We start from the raw sequence: 27,408 nt of genomic DNA on the forward strand, positions 1-27,408 counted from the left end.
GTCATGCTGATATGCCTCTGTCATGCAAATGTAGCAAATACGATTACAGCAATGATAAAAACTTTGAAGCGCTAACAGTATTTACTTTTTTCTTACAGAAATGTTAGATGAACCATAAGGCTAACCTGATATACTTAAAAACATTTAGTTGTGTCATCCAAAACAATAACCAAATGGTGACCATTTTAATAATAATTGTGAACAACTGAGCATGCACAGGACAAGTTATTGATCATGGATGAAGAGACAGACGTGATGAATACCAAAAGGGTGACTCATGCTGTGCAGAGTATAAATATGGTTCAAGGCTCTGCATCATTTATGATTCCAAATTTTCAGTGACACCCAAAAACTGCAAGTTATTACCCAAATAATATCAACTAAAATTGATGGCGAAGGGTTCACTACTTTGTTAATAAAAGTTTCCCTTTTTTTGGTCTGCGTTTAGCAATTTGTACCATCAGTGGTTTGTCCAAGACAACATCAAGCAGTAAACACATTTTTAGTATCTCTCATGAGGAGAAATCTCAGCTGACAGTGGAACTCAGGATTTATGTGGGATATTCCTGCTTTTCACCACTTTCCCTTCACCTTGGCTTCACATCAATATTTATGTCTTTTTAAGAAAAAAAAACTTATTTTTGCTGGCAGCTATTTGGCAGCCCACATCCATGGCAGGAAAACTTGAGCAGAACAGATCTCTCGTTACATCCAGTTTGCTTTCTATCATTTTGGTAGACTTATGACATTACATACCATCAGCAGGTTACATTATCAAATGGCAAAAGGACAGGTGTTTTGGTACACTGCAACGAAGGCAATAGATTCTGCTCTGCATTCATGAAAATGATTGCTGTGCTTACCTAGGTTCGCCTGCATGACATCATTGAAAAGTATACACACAAATATATTCTACAAATTTCTAGCTGTGTCATAAATGCAGTAGTGAAATGAACTGCATAATGACTGGTCCTGGTAATATCTCCAAATCATGTTGGATTGATCAAGCTATTCTGACCTTAACACAAAGTGAATTTTAACTTTCACTGATAAGACTGAACAATGTTAATTCCTGATTCTGGAAGGTGACAGAACTGCAAGCTGCTTTTTGGTTTAGATATAGCCTTTCCAAATGCTGTTATTGCAAATATTTCCAGTACACAGTCATAATGCTCCAAATATTGGGTTGTTGAACATCATGGCTGATGTCTTCAGCAATTTCAATTCATCTGTCTCCATGTTCAGCAAATTTAAGGGACAGGGGTGGGTACGGGTGTGTGGGTGGTAGTGATGCAGTAGGTCATGTTTTATCATTATCTTCATTGGGTTTGACTGTTAATAGTTTTGCCCTTTCTGACTCAATACCACCTTGTTGATTGGTCCCTTGCTTACAGTGAAAATTGGGAACTACGTTATCAACTAGAGATGGGTAAAAAGAAATTAAACTCTTTGTTGTGAAAAACCAAGGGGATCCAAGTAATGAGATACAAAATTTGAGGGTATACAATTGAAAAACAGTAACTCCTTGATATTTGTGTGTTTTTGAACTAATGTTGCTTGATAAACAATTTTAAAGCATCAACATCTACTCTCTCATCTTCACTTCTAATACTCAGGTTTATTGGATTAATTTCAAGAGATCATGTATTCTTTAAGCATTGAATCTACAACCAAGTCCTATATTTCTTATTACTTCATGAAGTTGTTTGGAATATTAAAACAGACTCAATAATAATTTTTCATCTTCTATCTATAAAATTCTATTATAAGTTTTTGATCTGTATTAACTTCAGTTGGCAGAAGATGTAATACAATATTCTTTCATCATAACACAAGATGTTTGGTCAAGGTTTAGAACTCGAGAAGCCTGCTGATGCAAGCATTGAACTTGTTTAAACCTTTTACATGAACATTATAAAGAAAAAACTATTACGGGCTTCGGGGCCAGACTACAGGACTGAACAGACAGGCAATAAAAAGGTCTGATAGAGGCAGCGCAAACAGAAAAGGCGGCAAAATATCTTTGAAAATAAACATAATCAGAAAAACAATAGAAAGTGAAGCTAAGCTGCAGCTGCAATAACTAAGAACTTTGGTTTCTAATTTGCTGCCTTATTTGTTAAGTAATCACCTAATTAGTTTTTAGTTGAAATTTGTTTTAAGACGACGTGTGAACTTCCTAAAACCTAACTTGCATTGTGTTCAGCCATTCTGAAAGTGGATTCAAACAAATTCAACTTCTTTGCATTTGCAAGAGAGCTTTTTTTTTCATTGATGAACTTAGCTATGTTTTTATCAGCTATAATGGAGATCTTATGCACATAATCAGATTAAGCAATTGTAGAATCAAAATGTCATTTATCAATTAAAACTGGGCCAAAATTTTAGAAACCAAAGCCTTTCAGCCTAGTACAGAACCCAGAAGCCCGTAAAATACTGTGAACAAAACTAGCTGCATGTTGATGTTGTAATGCCATCCCTCGAATACAGCAGTCAAGGATTTTCTCACCAGGTCGCTGACCAGTGGGAGGGATTTACGCCGAGGCTTAATGTCAGGCATGCTGTCAATGCTACGCAGAAATTTAACCGCTGCTCCCCTACAGTTATAAGTGAAACAAAAGACAAAAGAAAAAGAAAACAAAAGTAAACATACATAAAAGTAAAAGAAACAGAGAGAATTACTAGCAAGCAAGACAACAGGCACAACTCCATGACCATAAGATGCCTCAGAGCATAGTGGCAGATCACTGTGGGAGAAAAGAAATGTCTCACCAAATCACTAACAAGATTTTTGGGTTTTTTCTTTCGAAGATCTGGCATACTGTCAATACTGTAAAGCCCACCGCCAGGCCTAGAAAAGACAGCAATAGTAAAGTGAAGTACTACTATATAGCAGGGGAAAAGAACTCCTTGAGGCCTGACCAACATAGTCTTCAACAACAGTAATCCAGTACAATATAAATAAGTCAGTTTTGCTATAACGCGTTAGTTTGTTCTCGTGCAATCCCATGTTATAAGAAAATTGCAGAATAGCAGGACCATTTAACCTAACAGGGCTGGAATCATGTTATAACCAATACATGCTTTAAAACTTTGTGCTTTAGAAACAGAGTCCCCAGTTCGTCAATCGTGTTATAGCGAATTAGTGTTAACGAAACGCGCATTGTACAGCGACCTGTATAACTAATTGTGCATAAACATTCACTGAGACAAAGTAATGGAAATACAAATATATGTTGAACATTTTTTTATGGGTGTTGAAGGGGCATATTGTCAATAATACACAAAACTTAATTTTCATGAAGTGGAAAGACCATTTTGAAACCCCTTCAATTTAAAATGGCAATTATCAGTTGTTACATTTTTAATGGTTGTTTTCACCCTCCACATATTTACAGATTAATTTTTGATTAAATAAAATAAATATAAACTGGTCAGTTTTGGTTTTAATTGAAAATTGCCATCCAGGTGCTGATAATAACCTGAATTCATTTTCAATGCATGCATGCTTTATAGCACAGAAACTGGGAGGAAAACAACTGTTTTTTGTCACTTCTATAATATAGTATATTTGCACTCCAAATTCTGTGAATAAAACAAATTGCTTTAAAGTGATTCCTGATCATATTAAAATTAACAAGATCAAATTGGACAACTTGTTCAGAGATTTCCATAATTGAAGCTCGTGTGTGTAATAGTTGGTTCACAAAATAGCTCATCATCACCCACAGGCCACATTCTCTTCATTTAGGTAGTGCAGCCAAGCAAGCAGCACATGTAGCATCTTGAAGCCCTTATATTTTTGCATAAAACTTATATAAAGTAATTATTGTGTGTAAGGTTCTACAAGATTACATCTATACGTGTAAACTTTAACCCCTGGATGAATTTTTCTACATCTGTTTACTAACATGGATTAAATGCCCACTTCTATGTCACAGTTATTCTGGTGGGCCTCTCAATTATTACTTCTCCACTTCATGACGAATCAGAAGTTGATCCTGCTGATCAAAGGATTTCGTTTTTTCTGATTTAAGTATCTATCCACTCCTAAGTTCCTTTAACAATATGAGGATTCTGGGTTTGAATTATAGAAACATAGAATCCTACAGTGCGGAAACAGGCCCTTCGGCCCAACAAGTCCATACCAACCCTTCAAACAGTAACCCACCCAGACCCATTCCCCTACCCAATTATTATCCTTTATTTACCACTGACTAATGCACGTAACCTACACATCCCTGAACACGATGGGCAATTTAGTATGGCTAGAAACCAGAGCATCCGGAGGAAACCAATGCTGACACAGGGAGAATTGGCAAACTCCACACAGTCGCCTAAGGCTGGAATTGAGCCCGGGTTCCTAGCACTGAGAGGCAGCAGTGCTAACCACTGAGCCACCATGGGTTTGGATCACCTGTATTTTTGCTTTCAGAAATACTCTAAAAAGTGGAAAGCTAGTATGGCTAATCAGATGTATTTGCACATATGCTTGCAAACAAATTTCGAGCCCATTTCAAAGTTTCTCCACACTTTGAAGGATAAAATCAACTAAACATCACAGACAAAAACCAAATGTGAACTTTGCATCAAAGAATTATTTGTACATCTTTCACATTTTCAGAAGAATTACATCACATTACATCATCATACTTTGCATATATTTAACTAGAATCTTCTGGGATGAAGGAAAGCCAAACACAAGCCAGATTTTGCTATTACAAAGACAGTGTAACTGTTAGCATTCATTATCATTATTTTTGTACACCTGACACTGACTTCTGACATCCACAACCAAAGCTAAATGCAAATACCCACATATCATTGTCATTGATTCCTTACTCTTCCCCAGACTGCACTGTTCAAGTTTTTTTGCAGATGAGAATCAATTTTAAATTGCCAATTTGGCATGTGCTTCACATTTTATGGTATCAGCCTCACTGTGGAGATCCTTGAAAAATTGCAAATTGTTGAATGTGGTATCACTAAGTGACAGACTAAGTCATAATTCCTACAAATAAAAGAATCTTGATAAACTAATTCTTCAATAAATATAGCTGAAAAAGAAATTTGTAGTAGCTTTTCATCTTGCATACATCAGGACAATTTTCAAGAATACGAATTAAGGGAAAAAGCAATTATACTGTAAGAGAATGCTGACTGATCGGCAAGTGGATTCTAATTAGCAGAGGCATTGGTGTGGAGAATGCGAAAATTAATGCTGATTGACAGTTAATTGATATGGTTTGTTTAAATTTTAAACCAGCCAGATTGACATTGGTTGGTTAGGGCATTGCCTGAAGGAATGTGAAATGGGGGGTATATGATCTGCAGGGCCAGTGCGACATCAGATTTGTAGACCATACCTCTAAAAGACTGCTGAATCATATCAAACAGCACATTACTTTGGCTGTTTGCGACAAGCAAGGTACTCACCTATCCAACCAAGCCATAATCTGCAAAACTTGCAACACAGTCTAATATTAGATATGACTCTGTAATTGCACAATGTCTGCCAGATAATTTTGAGTGTACAAAAGAATTATGCTGACAACCAGTTTAGGATTGAGAGTCAGGTTTGCATAGTATTACACTTCCACATACTGGAAGCTACATATGTTAATTCACAGAGTCATGTTTATTGCATACAGAGAGAACGTATACAACACCTATTTCAACTCTCAACATAAGTGACGACCATTCAATGGTTCATTTCTCAGGGCAATGCATTGACCAAACAAAGTCAACCTGCTTGGTTTAAAATTTAAACAAAGCTTAACAGTTAACTGTCAATCATCATTAATTGGCACATTCTCTGTGGCAATTTCACGACCACAGCCCACTTGCCAACCAATTAGCACTATCCTTTCATGTGGTTTAAAGTTTAGTTTCTCCTCAAATTGGTATTTTTGTAAATTGAAAAGTATAAGGTGAAACGCATTGACAAAATATGTTTTTTAAAGCATTACTCATGTTTTGTACCACCAAATGACCATTTTTTCTATTTGTTTTAGGTCAAATCAACCTGTGGCTGAACACTTCAACTCCCCCTCCCACTCCACCAAGGACACGCAAGTCCTGGGCCGCCTCCATCATCAAACCCTTACTACTTGATGCTTGGAGGAAGAACACCTCATCTTCCGCCTTGGGACCCTGCAACCACATGGGATTAATATGGATTTCATCAGTTTCCCCATTTCCCCTCCCCTCACATTATCCCAGTCCCAAGCCTCCAACTTGGCACCACACTCTTGACCTGTCCATCACCTTTCCCATCTATCTGCTCCACCTTCCCCTCCAACCTATCATCTTCTCCCCACCTTTATCTACCTATCACATTCTCAGCTACTTTCCTCCCAACCCCACCCTCCCCCTCCCATTTAAAACCTCAGCCTCCAGTCCATAAGCTTCATTCCTGATGAACGGCTTATGCCCAAAACGTTGTTTCGCCTGCTCCTCAGATGCTGCCTCACCTGCTGTGCTATCCAACCTCATACTCACAACTCTGATCTCCAGCATCTGCAGTCCTCATTTTTTTCTCCTTTATGTCAAATCAGCTCAACACCATCTTCACAAGTATAACTGAGGATGAGTTATTAATCTTGGCCCAGCCAGTGATGTTCACATGCCATGAGTGAATAGAAGTGGGAAAAAAATCCAATTTATGCTCAAGATTCCAAAATTTCTAAAATAAACTTGCTTTACCATTCTGGTATTTTAGTTTCTACCTCACTGATTTGCATATGTCCTAATCTTTATTTTACTTTCTGTATAATTATAAAAATTAAGGATTACACACTAAAAGCTCTATTGGTGGTGGAATTCAGAAACAAAAACAGAAATTGCTGGAAAATCTCAGTAGGTTTGGCAGCATCTGTGGAGAGAAATCAAAGTTAATGCTTCGGGTCCAGTGACTCTTCTTCAGAATGGATAGTAGCTTGGAAAAAAATATTTATGCAGCAGATAGGGTGAGAGAGTAAAGGATAGGTGGGGATAGTGCTCAAAAGAGAGTGAAGAACAGTTGGTCAGACAAAGGTGTGGACAATAGTCAGCCTAGGAGAATGAATGGCTGCTAATGAGGACTATTTGTGGCTAACAATGGACAGTGTGTAATAGAGATGGAAATGTGTTGCTGGAGAAGCGCAGCAGGTCAGGCAGCATCTAGGGAACAGGAAAATCGACGTTTCGGGCATTAGCCCTTCTTCAGGAAACAGTGTGTAATATCAGACCATGTGATAACCATGCCTGATGGTGTGTGAGTTGGGGTAAGGACATAGAAGAAGGTGCCTCAAGCCCGAAAATTGTTGAATTCAATATCGAGTTCAGAAGACTGTAGGCCCAAGCAGAAAATGAGATGCTGTTCTTCTAGCTTCCACTGGAGCACTGCAGCAAGCCTCAGACAAAGATATTGACCAGGGAACAAGGTGGAGTGTTGAAGTAGCAGGCAACCGAAAGCTCAGGGTCTTTTTTGCAGACAGAACATATGTGTTCTGCAAAACAGTCACCCAGAGTCTATGCTTCATCTCCCCAGTGTAGAGGAGACCACATTGTGAGCAGTGAATACAGTAGACTGGATTGAGAGAAGTGCAGGTAAAGCACTGGAAGATTTTTTGGGCTCTTGTATATGGAAGAGGGAGGAAGTAAATGGTTGCAGGGGAAGGTTCCGTGGCAGGGAATTGGAAGCAAAGGAGGGGTAGACTAGGGTGTCCCAGAGGGAACAGTCCTCATGGAAGGCTGACAGGAGTGGGAGGGGTTTATGTCTTGCAGTGGCATCCTGCTGGAGGTGGCAGAAATGGTGGCTAATGAGCCTACTTTGTTACTTTCTTCTTTGATATCTGAGATTTTTCAATGTCATTGGCAGTTCTGCATGTTGACATCATTTTGCTGGAGATCTCCCACAGCTGGTAGCCAAATACTGGGGTGGCATGGTGGCTCAGTAGTTAGCACTGCTACCTCACCTCGCCAGGGAACCGGGTTCAAGTCCCACCTCAGGCACCAGTCTGTGTGGAGTTTGCACATTCTCACCGTCTGCGTGGGTCTCCTCGTACAATCCAAAGATGTGCAGATCAGGTGAATTAACCATGCTAAATTGCCCATAGTGTTAGGCACATTAGTTACAGGGAAATGTGTCTGGGTGGATTACCCTTTGGAGGGTCAATGTGGACTTATTGGGCCAAAGGGCCTGTTTCCATACTGTCAGGAATCTAATCTAAAAGCAAGCTCCATCCCTACTATCACTGAACACAGTGAAGAAATGGTATCCTCCTTTTTCTTCATACTACTTAGTAACCTCTATTCGTCTATCACTTTCTCATTTTTAATCTACTTCTCACTACTGTATTGTGTAATATCCGGTTCTCCCTTCTAACCCTTTAATAATTCTAAGTCCTAGTAAGATAATACTTGGGTGGATGCTGAAGTAAATATAGTGACACTGAATGGTCTAGAGATTGCTCTAATCTTAGCAGTATATGGCTTTCCATATTATAATCTATAGAATACAAAATACATTAAAGAAACTATTAGAAACTTTGTCAATTCACCAATGCCTTTCAAAGTAAAAAATATACAATTTATGCTCTCATCATGCCAAAGTATAACCTGTACATGGTAAGTGATCATTCAAATTGGGAGAGGTTGACATGATTGTGGCCCATGTGATGCTCCCAATTTCATAAGGGGGTAAGTCTTCCACAGTTGGCATGTTCATTTAGGTCAATATCATTTATTTTTAAAATTGCCAGGCCTTCATTATGCAGCTCCACAAACTAATACCATTGAATCATTTTGCTGTGAAAATTACAAGTTGCTGTCACAGTGGAGTCAAAGAAAAAAATACTTTATTCCATAAGGACTTAGCACATCAGATCCATTTTTATAATACTTTGGTGGCCAACTCTGCATTCTTCAATTTTTTTGAACTTTAATCCAATATTAGACTTGTACTCATCCACACCAAGACTGCCTTGTCCCAAGCTGATCTTTCCTAAAATGATTTCTAATCAGCCATTATAAATAAATCTATTAACAGGGTAACGTTCGTAAATGTTTGAACCAATCATTGCCTGTGCATTCAAATTCCTTGTTACCCTGTGACTTGGTGAAAAGCAGCTCATTAATTTCTTGAGAAATGGGAACATTACAAAGCAATGCTGTTATGCCCTGACTGGTCAGTTCCATTGAATCATATTATTAAACTGGGCAAGCAGAAATTGAGAGTCTGACTGATGCATATACCTCTGGAAAGAAATTGGTGAATTCTAATATTTCAAAAAGTATAAAAATATAGACCATGTATTTAAATGCTCTCCCAACTCCAAATAGGCTAGTTATGTTACAAACTGCAAAAACATCCTAATTAGGTTACAAGAGTACAGACTAAAGAATCAATTTAGAAACTGCTTTGCCCTCACTCAATGATTCCCACCTTGAAAATAATTAAGTCATTCTCAATACGATGATTTAAGTTATCTCCCGTTATTCAGTTTGTCTGTATTTCTGCAATAGCAATATCTCAAAAACAAAATTCCCCATGCCAAAAATCAAACTTGGATAGAACTTTGTCTTGCTTCCCAGATGTGAACTGTTTTTGCATACTACTCTCCAGTATAGAAGCTGCCTAATTTTCATTCTCAATGATGTTAATGGAAAATAAATTTGGATAGATTCTATCATGGGTGCCTGGATCCATAATCTCCATTCTAAGGGGTGACAAATTGAAAAGCTACTAAAATTTACAACTTTAAAATTGCTTCCCAAAAGCCACAAGAAACTGAAAGTCAATCTAACTTAAATGTTATCTCTCAAATTATGTAAGTTTTGTGATTCTCATAGTAGTATTAACAAATAAGTATTCGTGGTACACCTCTGAAATGGAACATTATATTATAAAGCTGAAAGACACTTTAGATATCTGCAACCTGTGAACCAAACATTCTCTTTCTGGCTTAGACTTCAGCAAATTACATGAATTACGAAAATGTCCACCACTCAAGTACATTTCATGATACAGAAATTCAAATTACAAAGCATTTTAATATTAATGTATTCAATCTATTTATAGTGGAGTTTCTGCAACGTGCTAATTGATGAAATTTTACTTACCCTCCTTTAAACCAAAGCGGCTTGGGAAGATCACCAACCCCTTCCCCAAGTTGTGCCTGTGATAAAAACAAATTTATTTGCAAAAATGCAACATATTTCATATTCTTTAGTATGAAAGCTCAATATTTCATTGTACAGCTGATTTTATCACCTGCTTTACTCCCAATATATTTCCCAATGTGCTTTGATAAATACTGTCTGAAGTATTTTAATAGAGTTTTGCTGTCTGTATGATAAACCAAAACAAAAATAAATCACATAATAATGTGAAAATTAGAAAAAGTTTATTTAGAAAAGTTAGGCAGCAACAGTAAGTCATTTTTACTTCTCATAACACCTAGAATATACTGCTTCATTTTATACATGGGAGTAAATACCCACGATGAGAAGAAGCTGTTTGGTTAATCAGCAAATTCCAACCAAAGTCATTACCTTAGCATTACCTTCTCTTTCTACCACAACATGGATATCCTATACCATTCATTCCAAAAAGACAAACAATGCCTGAAAATTTTGCTAAACCCTCCATTCCAATTTTCAACAGGTATTAATTAAGCTTCCTCGAGTAATTTTGGTTGGCTGCAGATAGATTACTTTCTCTCAGTCAATTCTACTTATTGACCATCTCGTATTGGGGATGAGGAAGGAAACCTTGCTAAATGTCTATTAACTTTGTATGAATTACATGATTCAAACTGGCAATTCAACAAGCTCCATTAACTAATTATATACAATAAATATTTTTCTGCATCAAAGAAAACTTATCAAGGGCTAGCAATAGCTAGCAGTAAAATTGATTAAGAGTAGTTGCATGTTACTCTAACTCTAATTTTCTCCATTTTGAAAACTAAGATATGCAACCAACCAGACTGGACAGTCAGTCAATCAGGCTGGTTGCCAGGTGAGCTGGCGGAGCCAAAAGTTGCATATTGTAGAGTGTTTTTCCCTCGTATTATGCACATTACTGAACTGTTCCAGCCCATTTCCAATTAATTGGCAAGAGTCTGATTCTCTGAAGTCTACCATTTCCTCTAATCTTCAAAAAGTACATCCAAAATGATAATGGTTTGGAAACAAATTCTCAGTCTGAGAATGCCTTTCTTAGATTAGCAGTAAGAGGCATTCAAAAATAACTCTTCATGAACATTCCCTCTCCACCAAAATATATTTATTTCTCCAAAGTAATTCATCTTAGAAAGAACACTCCATGTTGTGGATTATCAACATTTGGTAGAGCATAGATCATAGAGATGTACAGCACAGAAACAGACCCTTTGGTGCAACTCATCTGTGCCAATCCAGATATCCAAAACCAATCTAGTCCCAATTGCTAGCACCTAGCCCACATTATCCCCCCAAACCCCTCCCATTCATATCCCCATCCAGATGTCCTTCAAACACCGTATCTGCACCAACCTCCACCGCTCCCTCTGGCAGCCCACTTCACACACGCACTACCCTCCATGTGAAAAAGGTTGCCCCTTTAGGTCCTCCCAGATCTTTCCCTCGCCCCTTACATCTACACCTTCTAGTTCTGGACTCTCCCACCCCAGGGAAAAGACTATATCTATTTACCCTATCGTTGACCCTCACAATTTTATAAACCTCTACAAGATATTCTCATCGAGTTACAGTGCTGCCTCAGAACCTTTTCTCAGATGGAATCTCCCAAAATTGGCTCAATCAATGTTCGTTGACCTGTACCTCAAGACTCCCAAGAATGTTTTGTAAAATAATCTATCATAACAACGCCATTTAATTTTGCTACAAGTAATCTATTTGTTTTGCCACCTTTTCCATTTTAAGTTAATCAACAAATTTGTTCTTGTTAGACGTACATATTTTTAAATGCTTCATTCGGCAAACATAAATATCCCATCAGTAGAGTCAGAATCATAGAGATGTATAGCATGGAAACAAACCCTTCGGTCCAACTCATTCATGCCGACCAGACATCCCAACCTAGTCCCACTTGCCAGCATCTGGCTCATATCCCTCTAAACTCTTTCTATTCATATACCCATCCAGATGTCTTTTAAATGTTGTAATTGTACCAGCCTCCACAAGTTCATTCCATACACGCACTACTATCTGCGTGAAAACATTAGGTCCCTTTTATATCTTTCTCCTCTCACGTTAAACCCTCTAGTTTTGGACTCCCCCACCCCACGGAAAAGACTTTGTCTATTTATCCTATCCATGCCCCTCATGATTTCATAAACCTCTATACAGTCATCCCTCAGCCTCTGATGCTCCAGGGAAAACAGCCTTAGCTAATTCAATCTCTCCCTGTAGCTCAATTCCTCCAACCCTGGCAACATCCTTGTAAATCTTTTCTGAACCCTTTTAAGTTTCACAACATCTTTCTGATAGGAAGGAGACCAGAATTGCACAGAGTATTCCAAAAGTGGTCTAACCAATGTCCTGTACAGCTGCAACATGACCTCCCAACTCCTGTACTCAATACTCTGACCAATAAAAGAAAGCATACCAAACGCTTTCTTCATTATCCTGTCTACCTGCGACTCCACTTTCAAGGAGCTATGAACCTGAACTCCAAGGTCTTTTTGTTCAGTAAAACTCCCCGTGTGGGCGGCACGGTGGCATAGTGGTTAGCACTGCTGCCTCACAGCACCAGAGACCCGGGTTCAAATCCCGCCTCAGGCGACTGACTGTGTGGAGTTTGCACGTTCTCCCCGTGTCTGCGTGGGTTTCCTCCGGGTGCTCCGGTTTCCTCCCACCGTCACAAAGAGGTGCAGTTCAGGTGAATTGGCAATGCTAAATTGCCCGTAGTGATAGGTAAGGGGTAAATGTAGGGGTATGGGTGGGTTGCGCTTCAGCGGGTCGGTGTGGACTTGTTGGGCTGAAGGGCCTGTTTCCACACTGTAATGTAATCTAATCTAAAATTCCCAGAACCTTACCATTAAGTGTATAAGTCCTGCTAAGATTTGCTTTCCCAAAATGTAGCATCTCACATTTATCTAAATTAAACTCCATCTGCCACTCCACAGCGCATTGGCCCACCTGATCAAGATCCCATTGTAATCTGAGGTAACCTTCTTTGCTACCCACTACACCTCAATTTTAGCATCATCTGCAAACTTACTAACTATACCTCTTATGCTCACATCCAGATCATTTATATAAATGACAAAAAGTAGTGGACTCAGCATCGATCCTTGTGGCACTGCACTAGTCACAGGCCTCCAGTCTGAAACAACCCTCCACCACCACCCTCTGTCTTCTACCTTCGAGCCAGTTCCATATCCAAATGGCTAGTTCTCCCTGTATTCCATGAGATCTAACCTTACTAACAGTCTTCCATGAGGAATCTTGCTGAAAGCCTTACTGAATTCCATAAAGATTACGTCTACCGCTCTGCCCTCATCAATCCTCTTTGTTCCTTCAAAAAACTCAATCAAGTTTATGAGACATGATTTTCCACACACAAAGCCATGCTGACTATCCCTAATCAATCCTTGCCTTTCCAAATTCATGTACCTCCTGTCTCTCAGGATTCCATCGAATAACTTGCCTACCATCGACATCAGGCTCACCAATCTATAGTTCCCTGGCTTGTGCTTATCACCTTTCTTAAACAGTGGCACCACGTTAGCCAACGTTCATTCTTCCAGCACCTCACCTGTGACGATCGATGATACAAGTATCTCAGCAGGGGGCCCAGGAATCACTTTCCTACCTTTCCAAAGAGTTCTGGAGCATACCTGATCAGGTCCTGAAGATTTATCCACTGTTATGCATTTCAAGACATCCAGCACCACCTCCTCTGAATTATGGACAGTTTTCAAGATGTCACCATCAATTTTGCATTCTATATCTTCCATGACCTTCTCCACAGTAAACACTGATGCAAAATACTCGTATAGTATCTCCCCATATCCTGCAGCTCCACACAAAGGCCATCTTGCTGATCTTTGAGGGCCCCTAGTCTCTCCCTAGTTACCCTTTTGTCCTTAATGTATTTGTAAAAACCCTTTGGATTCTCCTTAATTCTACTTGCCAAAGCTATCTCATGTCCCCTTTTTGCCCTCCTAATTTCCTTCTTAAGTATACTCCTACTGACTTTATACTCTTCTCAGGATTCTCTTGATCTATCTTGTCCATACCTGACATATGCTTCCTTTTTCTTAACCAAACCTTCAATTTCTCTCGTCATCCAGCATTCCCTACACCTACCAGCCTTTCCTTTCACCCTAACAGGAATACACTGTCTCTGCACTCTCATTATCTCATTTTTGAAGGCTTCCTGTTTTCTAGCTGTTCCTTTAGCTGCGAACATCTGCCCCCAGTCAGCTTTTGAAAGTTCTTGCCTAATACCATCAAAATTAGCCTTCCTCCAATTTAGGACTACAACTTTTAGATCTGGTCTATCCTTTTCCATCACTATTTTAAAATTATAGCAATTATGGTCACCGGCCCCAAAGTGTTCCCCCACTGACACCTCAGTCACCTGCCCTGCCTTATTTCCCAAGAGTAGGTCAAGTTTTGCACCTTCTCTAGTAGGTACATCCACACACTGAATTAGAAAACTTTATTGTTCACACTTAAATTCCTCTCTATCTAAACCCCAACACTATGGCATTCCCAGTCAATGTTTGGAAACTTAAATCCCTGACCATAACCACCCTATTCTGACAGATAACTGAAATTTCCTTACAAATTTGTTTCTCACTTTCCTGCTGACTATTAGGGGGTCTATAATACAATTTCAATAAGGTGATTATCCCTTATTTCTCAATTCCACCCAAATAACCTCCTTGGATGTCTTTCTGGGAATATCCTCCTTCATAACATCTGTAATACTATCTCTTATCAAAAACGCCACTCCCCCTCCTCTCTTGCCTCCCTTTCTGTCCTTCCTATAGCATTTGTGTTCTGGAACATTAAGTTGCCAGTCCTGTCCATCCCTGAGCCACATTTCTATAATTGCTATGATATCCCAGTCCCATGTTCCTAACCATGTCCTGAGTTCATAGGCCTTCCCTATTAGGCGAGGAGAAAGTGAGGACTGCAGATGCTGGCGATCAGAGCTGAAAATGTGTTGCTGGAAAAACGCAGCAGGTCAGGCAGCATCCAAGGAACAGGAGAATCGATGTTTCGGGCATAAGTCCTTCTTCAGGAATGAGGAAAGCAGGCTAAGATAAAAGGTAGGGAGGACGGACTTGGGGGAGGGGCATTGGAAATGCGATAGGTGGAAGGAGGTTAAGGTGAGGGTGATAGGCCGGAGTGGGGTGGGGGCGGAGAGGTCAGGAAGAAGATTGCAGGTTAGGAAGGCGGTGCTGAGTTCAAGGGATTTGACTGAGACAAGGTGGGGGGAGGGGAAATGAGGAAACTGGAGAAATCTGAGTTCATCTCTTGTGGTTGGAGGCTTCCTAGGCGGAAGATGAGGTGCTCTTCCTCCAACCGTTGTGTTGCTATGGTCTGGCGATGGAGGAGTCCAAGAACCTGCATGGCTATGGTCTGGCGATGGAGGAGTCCAAGGACCTGCATGGCTATGGTCTGGTGATGCATTGGACTCCTCCATCGCCAGACCATAGCTTGGACTCCTCCATCGCCAGACCATAGCTTGGACTCCTCCATCGCCAGACCATAGCCATGCAGGACCTTGGACTCCTCCATCGCCAGACCATAGCAACACGACGGTTGGAGGAAGAGCACCTCATCTTCCGCCTAGGAACCCTCCAACCACAAGGGATGAACTCGGATTCCACCAGTTTCCTCATTTCCCCTCCCCCCACCTTGCCTCAGTCAAATTCATCAAACTCAGCACCGCCTTCCTAACCTGCAATCTTCTTCCTGACCTCTCCGCCCCACCCCATTCTGGCCTATCACCCTCACCTTGACCTCCTTCCATCTATCGCATTTCCAATGCCCCTCCCCCAAGTCCCTCCTCCCTACCTTTTATCTTAGCCTGCTGGACACACTTTCCTCATTCCTGAAGAAGGGCTTATGCCCGAAACATCGATTCTCCTGTTCCTTGGATGCTGCCTGACCTGCTGCGCTTTTCCAGCAACACATTTTCAGCTTCCCTATTAGGCCTCTTGCATTGAAATAAATGCAGTTTAATTTATTCTCTGCTTTTTCAATGTCTGCCTGACTCACTTCTTTTCTCAAATGTACCATTGATCTTTATCCTCACTATCTCCCTGGGTCCCCCCTCCCCCAAATACTAGTTTAAATCCTCCTGAGCAACTCTGGCAAATCTCCCTGCCAGTATGTTAGTCCCCTTCTAATTCAGGTGCAATCCATCCTTCTTGTACAGGTAATCAAAACATATTAGAAATTGTCTGCTGTTATTTTTTCAGTGAAGTAATTTTTCAAATGTTGAAAAAGAAATGTAAGGGTTGTCTCACTCGCAATGAAAAGGAAAGCAGACTTACTTCTTGAATCTGCATACGAACTTTATTAAAAGCTCGGATCCAGTTGGCTTTGGCCCTCGATATGGTAGAATGTTCTTCCTCTTCATTTCTGAAACTGAGAAGGTTATAACTGTTTGGAAAAAACAATTAAAATAACTCTTCCACGGAATAAAATTTCTCACAAATTTAAGACTAGGCAAGACAAACATATTGTGATTTTTTTTTTTATTGTTAGAGGCATCTCTCCACATTTTGTTCCACAATTTTCTTCTGTCCATTCTAATTTTCTACCGTCCATTCTAAGTCTCTCTTTCTTTAATGTACTGACTTTTGCAAGCAAAGTTTTCAACAAGCACTAATAACTCAGTCCATAGTATCTCAGTTCACATCTGAATATTGCTAAATTCTCAATCTTGGAGTCTGATCATTTTCCCACCTAGGACAAGATTCTGTGCACCTTGCAACAAGTGAGGGGTCTGATGTCTTCAGTAGCAACTGACTAACTGTCCCGATGAGCAAGAATATTCACCAGATCAAGCATAAATCAGACACTTAACAGCTTAAAGGTAATGTGAAACATGCAACTCTATATTGAAGTCCTATGAGACGCTGCCAAACCGAAGTCAACAGCTTCGGAAGATCATTGCTGGAGGTCTAAGCTTAAAGAGTTCAAATAAAGTCATAGAGTTATACAGCATGAAAACACACTTTGGTCCAACGCATCCATGCTGACCAGATAATCTAAAATTAATCTAGTCCCATTTGCCAACATATGGTCCATATCCCTCTAAACCCTCCCTATTCATATACCCATCCAGATGCCTTTTAAATGCTATAATTGTACCAGCCTCCACCACTTCCTCTGGCAGCTCATCCCACACGTGCACCACTCTCAGTGTGAAAAGGTTGCCCCTTAGGTTCCTTTTAAATTTTTCCCCTCTCACCTTAAACCAGTTTGGGCTCCACTACCATGAGGAAAAGACCTTGGCTATTCATCCTATCCGTGCCCCTTATGTTTTAATTAACCTCTATAGGGTCACCCCTCAGCCTCCAACACTTCAGGAAAAATAGCCCAGCCTATTCAGTCTCTCCCTACAGCTCAAACCCCCCAACCTCGTCTATATGCTTTTAATTTTTTTCTGAACTCTTTCAAGTTTCACAACATGTTTTCTATAAAACGAGCCTCAACATGACCTTCCAACTCCTATACCAATGCACTGACCAATAGAGGCAAGCATACCAAACATCTTTTTCACTATCCTGTCTACCTGTGACTCTACTTTCAAGGAACTATGAACCTACACTCCAAAGTCCAGTGAGAAGTGCTTTTATTTTGGGAATTGCAGGTTGCAATGAGATGGCAGTAAGGATATTACAGGCACTGTCCCTGCCTTGATTCAGACAGAAAGGAGACCAACTCTCTTTCTAACCCTCATCCCAGCCCAGCAGGCAAGTTGCCCTGGTTTTCCCTCATTGGTAAACTAGCCACAACTGGTAGGAAGGCAAGTATTTGGGCCAGTGAGGATTTGATATCCTTAAACAGCCTTTTAATTTGTGGAAAATTGAGATGATTGCCCATGGATCATCTCATCCAGCACTTAATTGATAAGTGTCGGCAACTGTCTCTCCAATGCCGACTGACCCAATTAGTTGCCCTTCTTACCACCTTCCCCACCATCTGCATTGATAGGATAATTGTGCCGCTGGTCTTCCTACAGGTATCCTTTCCAAAAACATACAGGAAACCAAGTTAATTTTCTGTACCATACTTCCTTTGATAAGCAACCTTTTATTCCACTTCAATCTAATCACATTCAGGCTGCACCTTCATCATTTGAGTATACCTTTCAAGGTAGGGAAAGAACTAGCAAAGTGAAGAAAATGCAAGAAAAAAGGAATGGTTCAAAGAAGTGAAAAAAATATCAGAAGGAGAGAGAGAGACTGCAGACAAATTCAATATTAAAGATTATAATTCCAGAATACAATGTAAAACATGAAGTTGTAGGAAAAAAATATTCCAAATTTGTTTCTTAAAAATCAGGTCTACTTGACTGCTAATTTGCTTTGAATCTCACTAGGATACACTATTTGAAAATGAATTTGACATTTTGTTGTAAAGGAGGTCAGATGTGAAAATTGGGATAGAGAAAAAGACTGACTAAAAGACAACATCTTTCAAAATGTCAGAGATGGCCTACATTTTAGTCTTGATATGCAGCTGGCTTAAAAAATTGATATAATGAGGTTTTGTTTGGATGTCATTTTGAGACATCATTCCCCAATAGCTAACTATTTAAAAAGTATATAAAACACGCAGAACTTCATAGAATTCTTACGTTTCTAGTTGTTTTTCTTCAACCTGCTCTGAAGTTATCTCAGTTTCAGGTGGGATTTCAACTGGTACAGAAACTGCTTCCTCCTCTTTAGGTTTCTCCTCATAAATTTCCTCCTCCTCCTTCTGGAACTCATCAGGTTCACTATAAATCTCCAGAGGTTCATTATCTTCTTTGTCCCAGTCCAAAGATTCTTTCTGACAGCTCACTGAGCTGTGGCAGGAGTGGTAAGAGTCCCCATCTCGTTCATCATCAATGTCTGAGCATTGCAGGCTCTCATTATCTGGATCAAAATCCTCACTGAGCTGGGAGCTGCCCTGGCTCAATTCAGCCGATGAAGCATATCTGCTGCTACCTGTCGGACTGCAAAAAATTACAATATTTAAACTGTCAATTTTAGATGGCAAACTAATTTGGTATGATACAAGAGTGCATTTTTAAAACATAAATTCTAATTGAGTATTTGCTCTACACAAATCAAAGTAACAAGGTTAAAGTATATGAGGAACAGATTAGGGATATAACCAATAATACATTAAAGGACATAACTAGTTTTTAAAAATAATCTCTTCTGCTCTTGGTTGAATGCAATCATCATTGGCTGCTTGAACTGAGGGGCAGACATGAAGACTTAGACAATCTGATAACACTGCTATACCTGACACTGACTAGTGCAACTATCTCATGTTAACAAATCACAACATGTACATGTTCACAGACTTAACCTTTCTGCAGCACCACTAAGTAATTCTGGGAACACAGGGAACATAAGGGTATGGGAAACAAAGCACCTCAGCTGGACTATCAAATCCTTAAGTATCATGAAAACTCTGGAACAAATCACCTGATATTTTATGAAGGTAAGGGACCACATGAGAAAACTAATGGCTCTTATATTTTACCGACTCTCGTAAAGATGGTGGAGGAAATTTCCTCTTCTGCTCACCATATGCATTAACAACCACTAAAATTTACGATATGTCTGAACATTCACAACAATAAAAAAAAGTCAAAGTGAAAATATCTGATTTTAACACTTGAGTTCTATCAATCATAGCATACACAACCCAGGTATTCTAGATTAAAAATCTGTGCAATTTCATGCTCATTAAAACACCTTTCCTATCCCTACCATGATAATGAAGTATAGTTTTATAAGATTTATTTCAAGGTCTAAGAAGGTGTGTAAATTTATTACAATGTGTTCAGTAAGAATTTTTCCAATGTTACAGCAAGTGAAGTCACATTTTAATAGATAGTTTATTTTAAATATTACTCCAATTGTTTCACTTAATATAATATTGATCATAAACATGTAAACTATAATAATACAAATAACAAAAACTCTTCCAAATTAATGCTAGAAATTAGCAGGAAGAAAAGGACTTGGTGTTGCATTTATCCTGCTACAGCATTTTTAGTTTAAAAAGCCTAACCTGTTGTGTTACTTAGAACACAATTAATTGCATATTTATTTTACTGAATTTAATCCATAAATTACAATGGTAACTGACTAGAAGATGAGCAAAAGAAAAACTGGTTATTTATTCTTCTCGGCATATGGCACCAAGACTTTCTATAACATATTTAACTCAGGTACAAAGTATTGTGTCAATCACATATTCAAAGGGGCGTTTTTTGTTTGCATTATTAATGACAGGCAATTTTCAAAGGAGTTCAAATGATGACAGCTATGGAGATGCCTTAAGCTAATTGTCTATTAAACTAGCTGAAAGGTTAACATTAGGTTCAAGCTAAAAAATGGGTTTTTAAAAAAAAAACTGGATAAAAATTGTTCAGGAGAACTTCAAGGCATTTTTTAATGTTAACCATTTTATAAAGCTGATGTTGAAGAACTGGGTAGGTAGTCTCATACCTACTTGGTCAGATTGAAAGCTTCAGATATAGCTTTTAAACATTCCAAATTAATTTGAGACACTGAGCATCACCACTTGAAGTAAGAAAAAAGATAAATTAGACGCATTTCTGTACAGGACAATAGCAAGATTTGAAAAGGTTAAAAAAAATGCTCAGCTAATGCTGGTACAGATGATGAACTAACTGCAGATAGAACATACACAATAAGTACTGTTACATAAACTAAAGTGGTTAACAAGTAGGCAATTTCCAATTTAAAGGATATAGTACTGTACAGGTTTAAACAGAAAGAAGAGGGGCCATGTCTAAATCATAGCAACATACATGTTGTGAAATTGACTTCTACTAATCTGATTAAAGTATGTGCCTGTACCAGGAAAAAGGATTAAAAAAATTAAACAGCTGTCAAGTATAAGATACCTATACATTTTAAAACCATTTTAATTAAATGAAATGATCTACAAATTTCATTTTTCAGATTACATTTCTGATAGGGGATAGACAAACCACTGATCCAATATTAAGCTTACATTATAGAAGAATGGAGACCAAAAGACGACCTTCTGGATAAGTGTAAAGGAATCATTGTGCTCTTACAGAAAGCCCACAACCTATTTAATCGTAGGTCAAATATTGCTGTCAGAAGACATTTTGTTGAAGCATTCCATCTTGCACTTATGATCCCAACTGATGTTATTACTAGACAAGACAGATCTCAGATTGAAATCAGACCTGAAAGTTCATATTTTCTTTTACTTTAACAAGGTGTGCTTTCACTGAAACAAGCACAGAATGTTACAGATTTGTTTTTAATAGTAAACAGAAGTCTGTTGTGCAAAAGAAATAAAAATCAAAATAGAATAATTTACATGTAACATAAATTTAAGATTTCAAATCTCATGGTAAAATATAATTTCATTATTCCCAACAGCACTCATTTACAGTACTCAAAAAATGTCCTTCTCGATCACATTTAGAAAACTTAATTTAATAATGCTTCAATTTTCAGTCTTAAGAGTCTGAGAGCCTCTTCATTGAGCCTTCATCAACTGAGCCTTGAATTTCTCAACTTCAAATAATCTCTTCAGTGTTCCAACCAAAATTTCTGATCTGGAATGTTAAACTAAACTCTACACTGAAGTCATCTATTTCTTAACAGTTAAGCACCATTATACTTCTTTAAGACTACTGTTTTATATATCTAGCTTCAATTAAGACCTCTGCAATACTGAAACATGCATGTTTCCTACCCTCAAGACAAATCAACAACTCCATTCTAGAACCTTCTACCTGAAGCCTAATGCACAACTGTTTATTATGTTCACTTTTTTGTTTTTAAATAAAGACATCAACCTGGCAACAGAAATACTTACAAGTTAATAATTAAACCCCTTTATAGACAGACAAAACCCAAATGCTAGGAGTTAAAAATCAAAATGCTAAAATAAATATTAAAAAGTACATATATCTCACACCTTACATCGCACACTCGTCAGAAAAGATTAATAGCTTTGACAACATGTCTTTTTTCAGCTGTACTCAAGTTCAGTACTAACAAATGACTATGGTTATTATGGTTTTGTCACTTAGTCATGCTCTACTTTGCAGATGCTGAGGATCTGAAACTGAGCAGATCTGGCAGAATCTGTTGAGAGAAAGCAGAGCTAATGTTTCGAGTCCAGTGACCACTTTTCAGAACATTGGCGAAACATTCACTGTTTTCTCTCCACAGACACTGCCAGACTTGCTGAGTTTCTCTAGCAAATTCTGTTTTGTTAGTGATGCCCGACAATGGACATATCAGCCATAAACCTCTTTAAACAAAATAAAAGATATGAAAGTTAAGCATTTTAAATGGTGCAGAAGTAATTGTCAAATTCAATAATTGAACTGAAATAATACTGCACACTTTGCAGCATCTAAAATGAGCAGGTTGCATTGGCATGAAGTTGTGGTGGTACATCACTCAGACTGTCAATATTTGTAGTCAGTACTCTTCTGACAGCAACATCTGCAGACTACACAAAGTCAGTGGAGAACTTGTCCCTTTATGTTACAACACTCACTGTGAAAACTCTGAAGAAAGTTACATCTTGTTTAGTGAAGGATATGCTGTTTAGAAACCCAGTTGCAAGTTCTAATTACAACTGAAAAATTTCTTTGGCCAGGACAAGTAATCTTCTACCTGTACAACGTCAGATTTTTTCATTGCAATACAAATCACATTAAAATACAGAATCACAAAATTATTAAAGCTCAGAAAGAGGCCATTCAGCGCATCATGTCTGTGCAAGCTTTCTGCAGAAGCAATTCCCCTATCTTCCCTCCATAACCATGTATATTCTATCTTCTCAGGTAATTAACTGATTCTCTCATGAATATCTTGATTGAACTTGCTTCTACTATTCAAAGTTTGTGAGAAGATTTTTAGCTCGGGTGCTCGTTGCTGTGGTTCTGTTCGCCGAGCTGGAAGTTTTTGTTGCAAACGTTTCGTCCCCTGTCTAGGTGACATCCTCAGTGCTTGGGAGCTTCCTGTGAAGCGCTTCTGTGTGTTTCCTCCGGCATTTTTCGTGGCCTGTCCCTGCCGCTTCCGGTTGTCAGTTTCAGCTGTCCGCTGTAGTGGCCGGTATATTGGGTCCAGGTCTATGTGTTTGTTGATGGAGTTTGTGGATGAGTGCCATGCTTCTAGGAATTCCCTGGCTGTTCTTTGTTTGGCTTGCCCTATAATGGTAGTGTTGTCCCAGTCAAATTCATGTTGCTTGTCGTCTGCGTGTGTGGCTACTAGGGATAGCTGGTCGTGTCGTTTCGTGGCTAGTTGATGTTCGTGAATGCGGATCGTTAGCTGTCTTCCTGTTTGTCCTATATAGTGTTATACAGCAGAAACTGAAACACCTGATCAGCGGATCCAGACACTCTATACAATCAACACAGGAATTCTTGGACATCATCAGAAATATACACATAGACAAGGAAGAAACCATGGTCTCATTCGACGTAACGGCACTGTTCACCTCTATTGACAAAGCCCTAGCCAGAGAAACAATGGCACTCATCCACAAACTCCATCAACAAACACATCGACCTGGACCCAATATACCAGCCACTACAGCGGACAGCTGAAACTGACAACCGGAAGCGGCAGGGACAGGCCACTATAAATGCCGGAGGAAACACCACAGAAGCGCTTCACAGGAGGCTCCCAAGCACTGAGGATGTCACCTAGACAGGGGATGAAACGTTTGCAACAAAAACTTCCAGCTTGTTTCTACTATATTTGGGCATTCACTGTTAAAATAATTTTTCCCAAGTCATACTACTTATTTTGTCAATTACATTAAATCTGTGCCCCGCTGTTCTTGACCTTTCCACTACTTTTCCCCTCAATAAAATCAGTAAGGAGAAATAATAGCATGTATGTAATTGTCTTGCACAAGGTATCTCTATCTAATCTGACCAGTTCACTCAATCAAATCTCCTCAAAACATTTTCTGATTGAAGTTTGTACTAAGCTCATGCATCTTTAATGCTCGCACATCTTCCCTAAACTGCAGTGCCCCAGAACTGAGTTTCTCATTTTTGGTTCGGAACTGTGAGCTGAAATTTCCTTTTTTAAAGAAATGAAAGACCAAAGAAACTGATACTTGTCTATGGGGTCTGGCCTGGAAAGTTAATTGCAGATTGTTCTAAGAAGTCAGAGTGGGCAGATTGGAGGCAGATCGGGTCCAGAAAGAATTGTCTGGGTAAAAGGGATATTCTGGACCAATTGAGGCAGGGGTGGGGCTCAGCACCTCGGGTGACGGCATGTCAGATCCACAGTGACAAAGGGACACCAAGTCTGGTGCAGGGTGGATGGGTGAGTTTAGGGAGGGTCCAGGGAGGGTGAAGTGGGTTTGGATCTAGGGTGGGTGAAGGGGGCTCAGCATCTGGACAATGGTGGGTAGGGGCGGGTAGGGGGTTCAAGTCTAGAGAGGGGGGAGTTGAAACGAAGGGAGAGCCAGATGTGGAGCGGGGTAAAAAGGGTATATTTGGATCCATGAGTGGGAGTGGTGTATGGGGTGGAGGGGGATTAGGTCATGAGCAAATAAGTGGGGTTAGCTCCCAGAGGGTAAAGGGGTACCAGTACTAGAGCAGAGAAAGGGCACTGGCTCCCAGGATGTTTGGGACAGGAGTGTTGAAGTGGGGAAGAACATCTGAAGTGAGGTGATGATTTTGGGTCCTGGTGGAGGAAGGAAATAGGTGTGTCAGGTCAACATCTGAAGGGAGATGTAATTGGGATCTGAGAGATGAGTATGGAGTCAGTTGCATAGTTACTCAACACTTAGACTATATATTTAATAGTATAATGTTTACTGAGAAACTATTTACTTGATTTCATCATAGCCCTCTGAAGTCTCAGAGTTAAGTAGAGATTTTGAGGATTCCAGGTATCAGGCAATTGGTCAGACAATTACCTCTGAATCTACCATAATTAGGATTCTGCAGGGACCCATTTGCAATGCCCACCTACACTGGAACAACAATTTCCTGTGCACCAGAAATTCCAGACCAATGTAAGTAACTGTGGCCCGAGCAATGACCCCCATGGTACTCCACAGGTTTCCGTGCTGAAAATGCCTCCTTTATCCCAACTTTGTCTTCCATTAGTTAGCTAATCTTCTATCCATTCAAATAAAATACACCCAACACAATGAGCTTTTGTGTAATTAACTAACTTATGTGCAGTACTTTATTGAACACCTTTTGGAAGTCCAAATATATTACATATACTGGCTCTCCTTTATTTGTTTTGCTTGTGGTCTACTCAAATAATTCTAATAAATTTGTTTGACATGTTATCCCCTTCAGGAATCCAAGCTGACTCTGTTTGTGTTATGTATTTCGACATGCCTACTGTTAAATCCTTTATAACACATGTAAACACTTATCCAATGACTGATTTAATCTAACTAGCCTATAGCTGTCAGCACTTTTATGTCTCCCTCCCATTTTGAATAAGAATATTACACCAGCTGTTTTCTAATCCTCTAGAATTTTCCAGCATCGAAGAATTGTTGAAAGATTACTACCATAATAAAACTACTATAAATCACTAAAAAATAAAACATTTTGCACCAACAATAGCCATAGCCTGTTCCTTATGGTTATTCTCCAATTGATTATATGCATAGTATCTATGATTTTCCATTTTTTAGATCATTATTCTTCCTTTCTGACTCATTGAAGAAAGTGACCAATAAACTTTCTGGAAATTAATGAAAATGTATTCTATTGCTGTCTTAAAAACTATATTTATACTGGCACTGGAGTGTGTCCAGCAGAGATTCACACAGATGATCCCTGGAATGGTCGGCCTAACATATGATGAACGGGTGAGGATCCTGGCATTGTATTCATTGGAGTTTAGAAGGTTGAGGGGAGATCTAATAGAAACTTACAGGATAATTCATGGTTTAGAAAGGGTGGATGCTGGGAATTTGTTTCCATCAGGCAGGGATACCAGGACCTGTGGGCACAGCCTAAGAATTAGAGGGGGTCAATTTAAAACAGAAATGAAGAGATATTTCTTCAGCCAAAGAGTGGTGGGCCTGTGGAATTCATTACCATGGAGTGCAGTGGACGCTGGGACGTTAAATGTCTTCAAGGCAGAGATTGATAAATTCTTAATCTCGCAAGGAATTAAGGGATACAGGGAGAGTGTGGGTAAGTGGCATTGAAATGCCCATCAGCAATGATTCAATGGCAGACTTGATGGGCTGAATGGCCTTGCTTCCATTCCTATGTCTTAGAACATAGAACATAGAACATAGAACAATACAGCGCAGTACAGGCCCTTCGGCCCTCGATGTTGCGCCGATCGAAGCCCACCTAACCTACACTAGCCCACTATCCTCCATATGCCTATCCAATGCCCGCTTAAATGCCCATAATGAGGGAGAGTCCACCACTGCTACTGGCAGGGCATTCCATGAACTCACGACTCGCTGAGTAAAGAACCTACCCCTAACATCTGTCCTATACCTACCCCCCCTTAATTTAAAGCTATGCCCCCTTGAAAGAGCTGACTCCATACGTGGAAAAAGATTCTCACTGTCGACCCTATCTAAACCCCTAATCATCTTATACACCTCTATCAAGTCACCCCTAAACCTTCTTTTCTCCAATGAAAACAACCCCAAGTGCCTCAGCCTTTCCTCATACGACCTTTCTACCATACCAGGCAACATCCTGGTAAACCTCCTCTGCACCCGTTCCAGTGCCTCCACATCCTTCCTATAGTATGGCGACCAAAACTGCACACAATACTCCAGATGTGGCCGCACCAGAGTCTTATACAACTGCAACATGACCTCAGTACTCCGGAACTCAATTCCTCTACCAATAAAAGCCAGTACGCCATATGCCTTCTTCACCGCACTATTTACCTGGGTGGCAACTTTCAAAGATTTGTGTACATGGACACCAAGATCCCTCTGCTCATCCACACTACCAAGTATCCGACCGTTAGCCCAGTACCCCATCTTTTTATTACACTTACCAAAGTGAATCACCTCACACTTAGCTACATTGAACTCCATTTGCCACCTTTCTGCCCAGTTCTGCAGCTTATCTATATCCTGCTGTAACCTGCCACATCCTTCCTCACTGTCTACAACTCCTCCGACTTTCCTATCATCCGCAAACTTACTCACCCAACCTTCTAACCCCTCCTCCAG

At 39.5% G+C, this 27,408-nt stretch overlaps 1 protein-coding gene across 9 annotated transcripts in view; it reads right to left on the bottom strand.

Moving 5' to 3' along the window:
• Positions 1-27,408, bottom strand: part of LOC122565310 (protein unc-13 homolog A) — a 431,554-nt gene that overhangs the window by 207,034 nt on the left and 197,112 nt on the right. For 6 of the 9 annotated variants that reach the window (XM_087976053.1, XM_087976052.1, XM_087976050.1 and 3 more), the window contains 4 exons: positions 18,821-19,180; positions 16,506-16,599; positions 10,105-10,160; positions 2,510-2,597 (listed from right to left, as the gene is read on the bottom strand). In XM_087976053.1, coding sequence (XP_087832179.1) covers positions 2,510-2,597; positions 10,105-10,160; positions 16,506-16,599; positions 18,821-19,180 — 598 coding nt within the window. Of the gene's footprint in view, positions 1-2,509; positions 2,598-2,772; positions 2,852-10,104; positions 10,161-16,505; positions 16,600-18,820; positions 19,181-27,408 lie in introns of all 9 variants that reach the window. The other 3 variants (XM_087976055.1, XM_043721148.2, XM_043721142.2) reach the window with 1 other exon arrangement.

This window comes from Chiloscyllium plagiosum, unplaced genomic scaffold, assembly GCF_037043375.1.
Source record: "Chiloscyllium plagiosum isolate Xiang-an unplaced genomic scaffold, Cpla_swu_hap1 HiC_scaffold_28, whole genome shotgun sequence".
Taxonomy (NCBI): Eukaryota; Metazoa; Chordata; class Chondrichthyes; order Orectolobiformes; family Hemiscylliidae; genus Chiloscyllium; species Chiloscyllium plagiosum.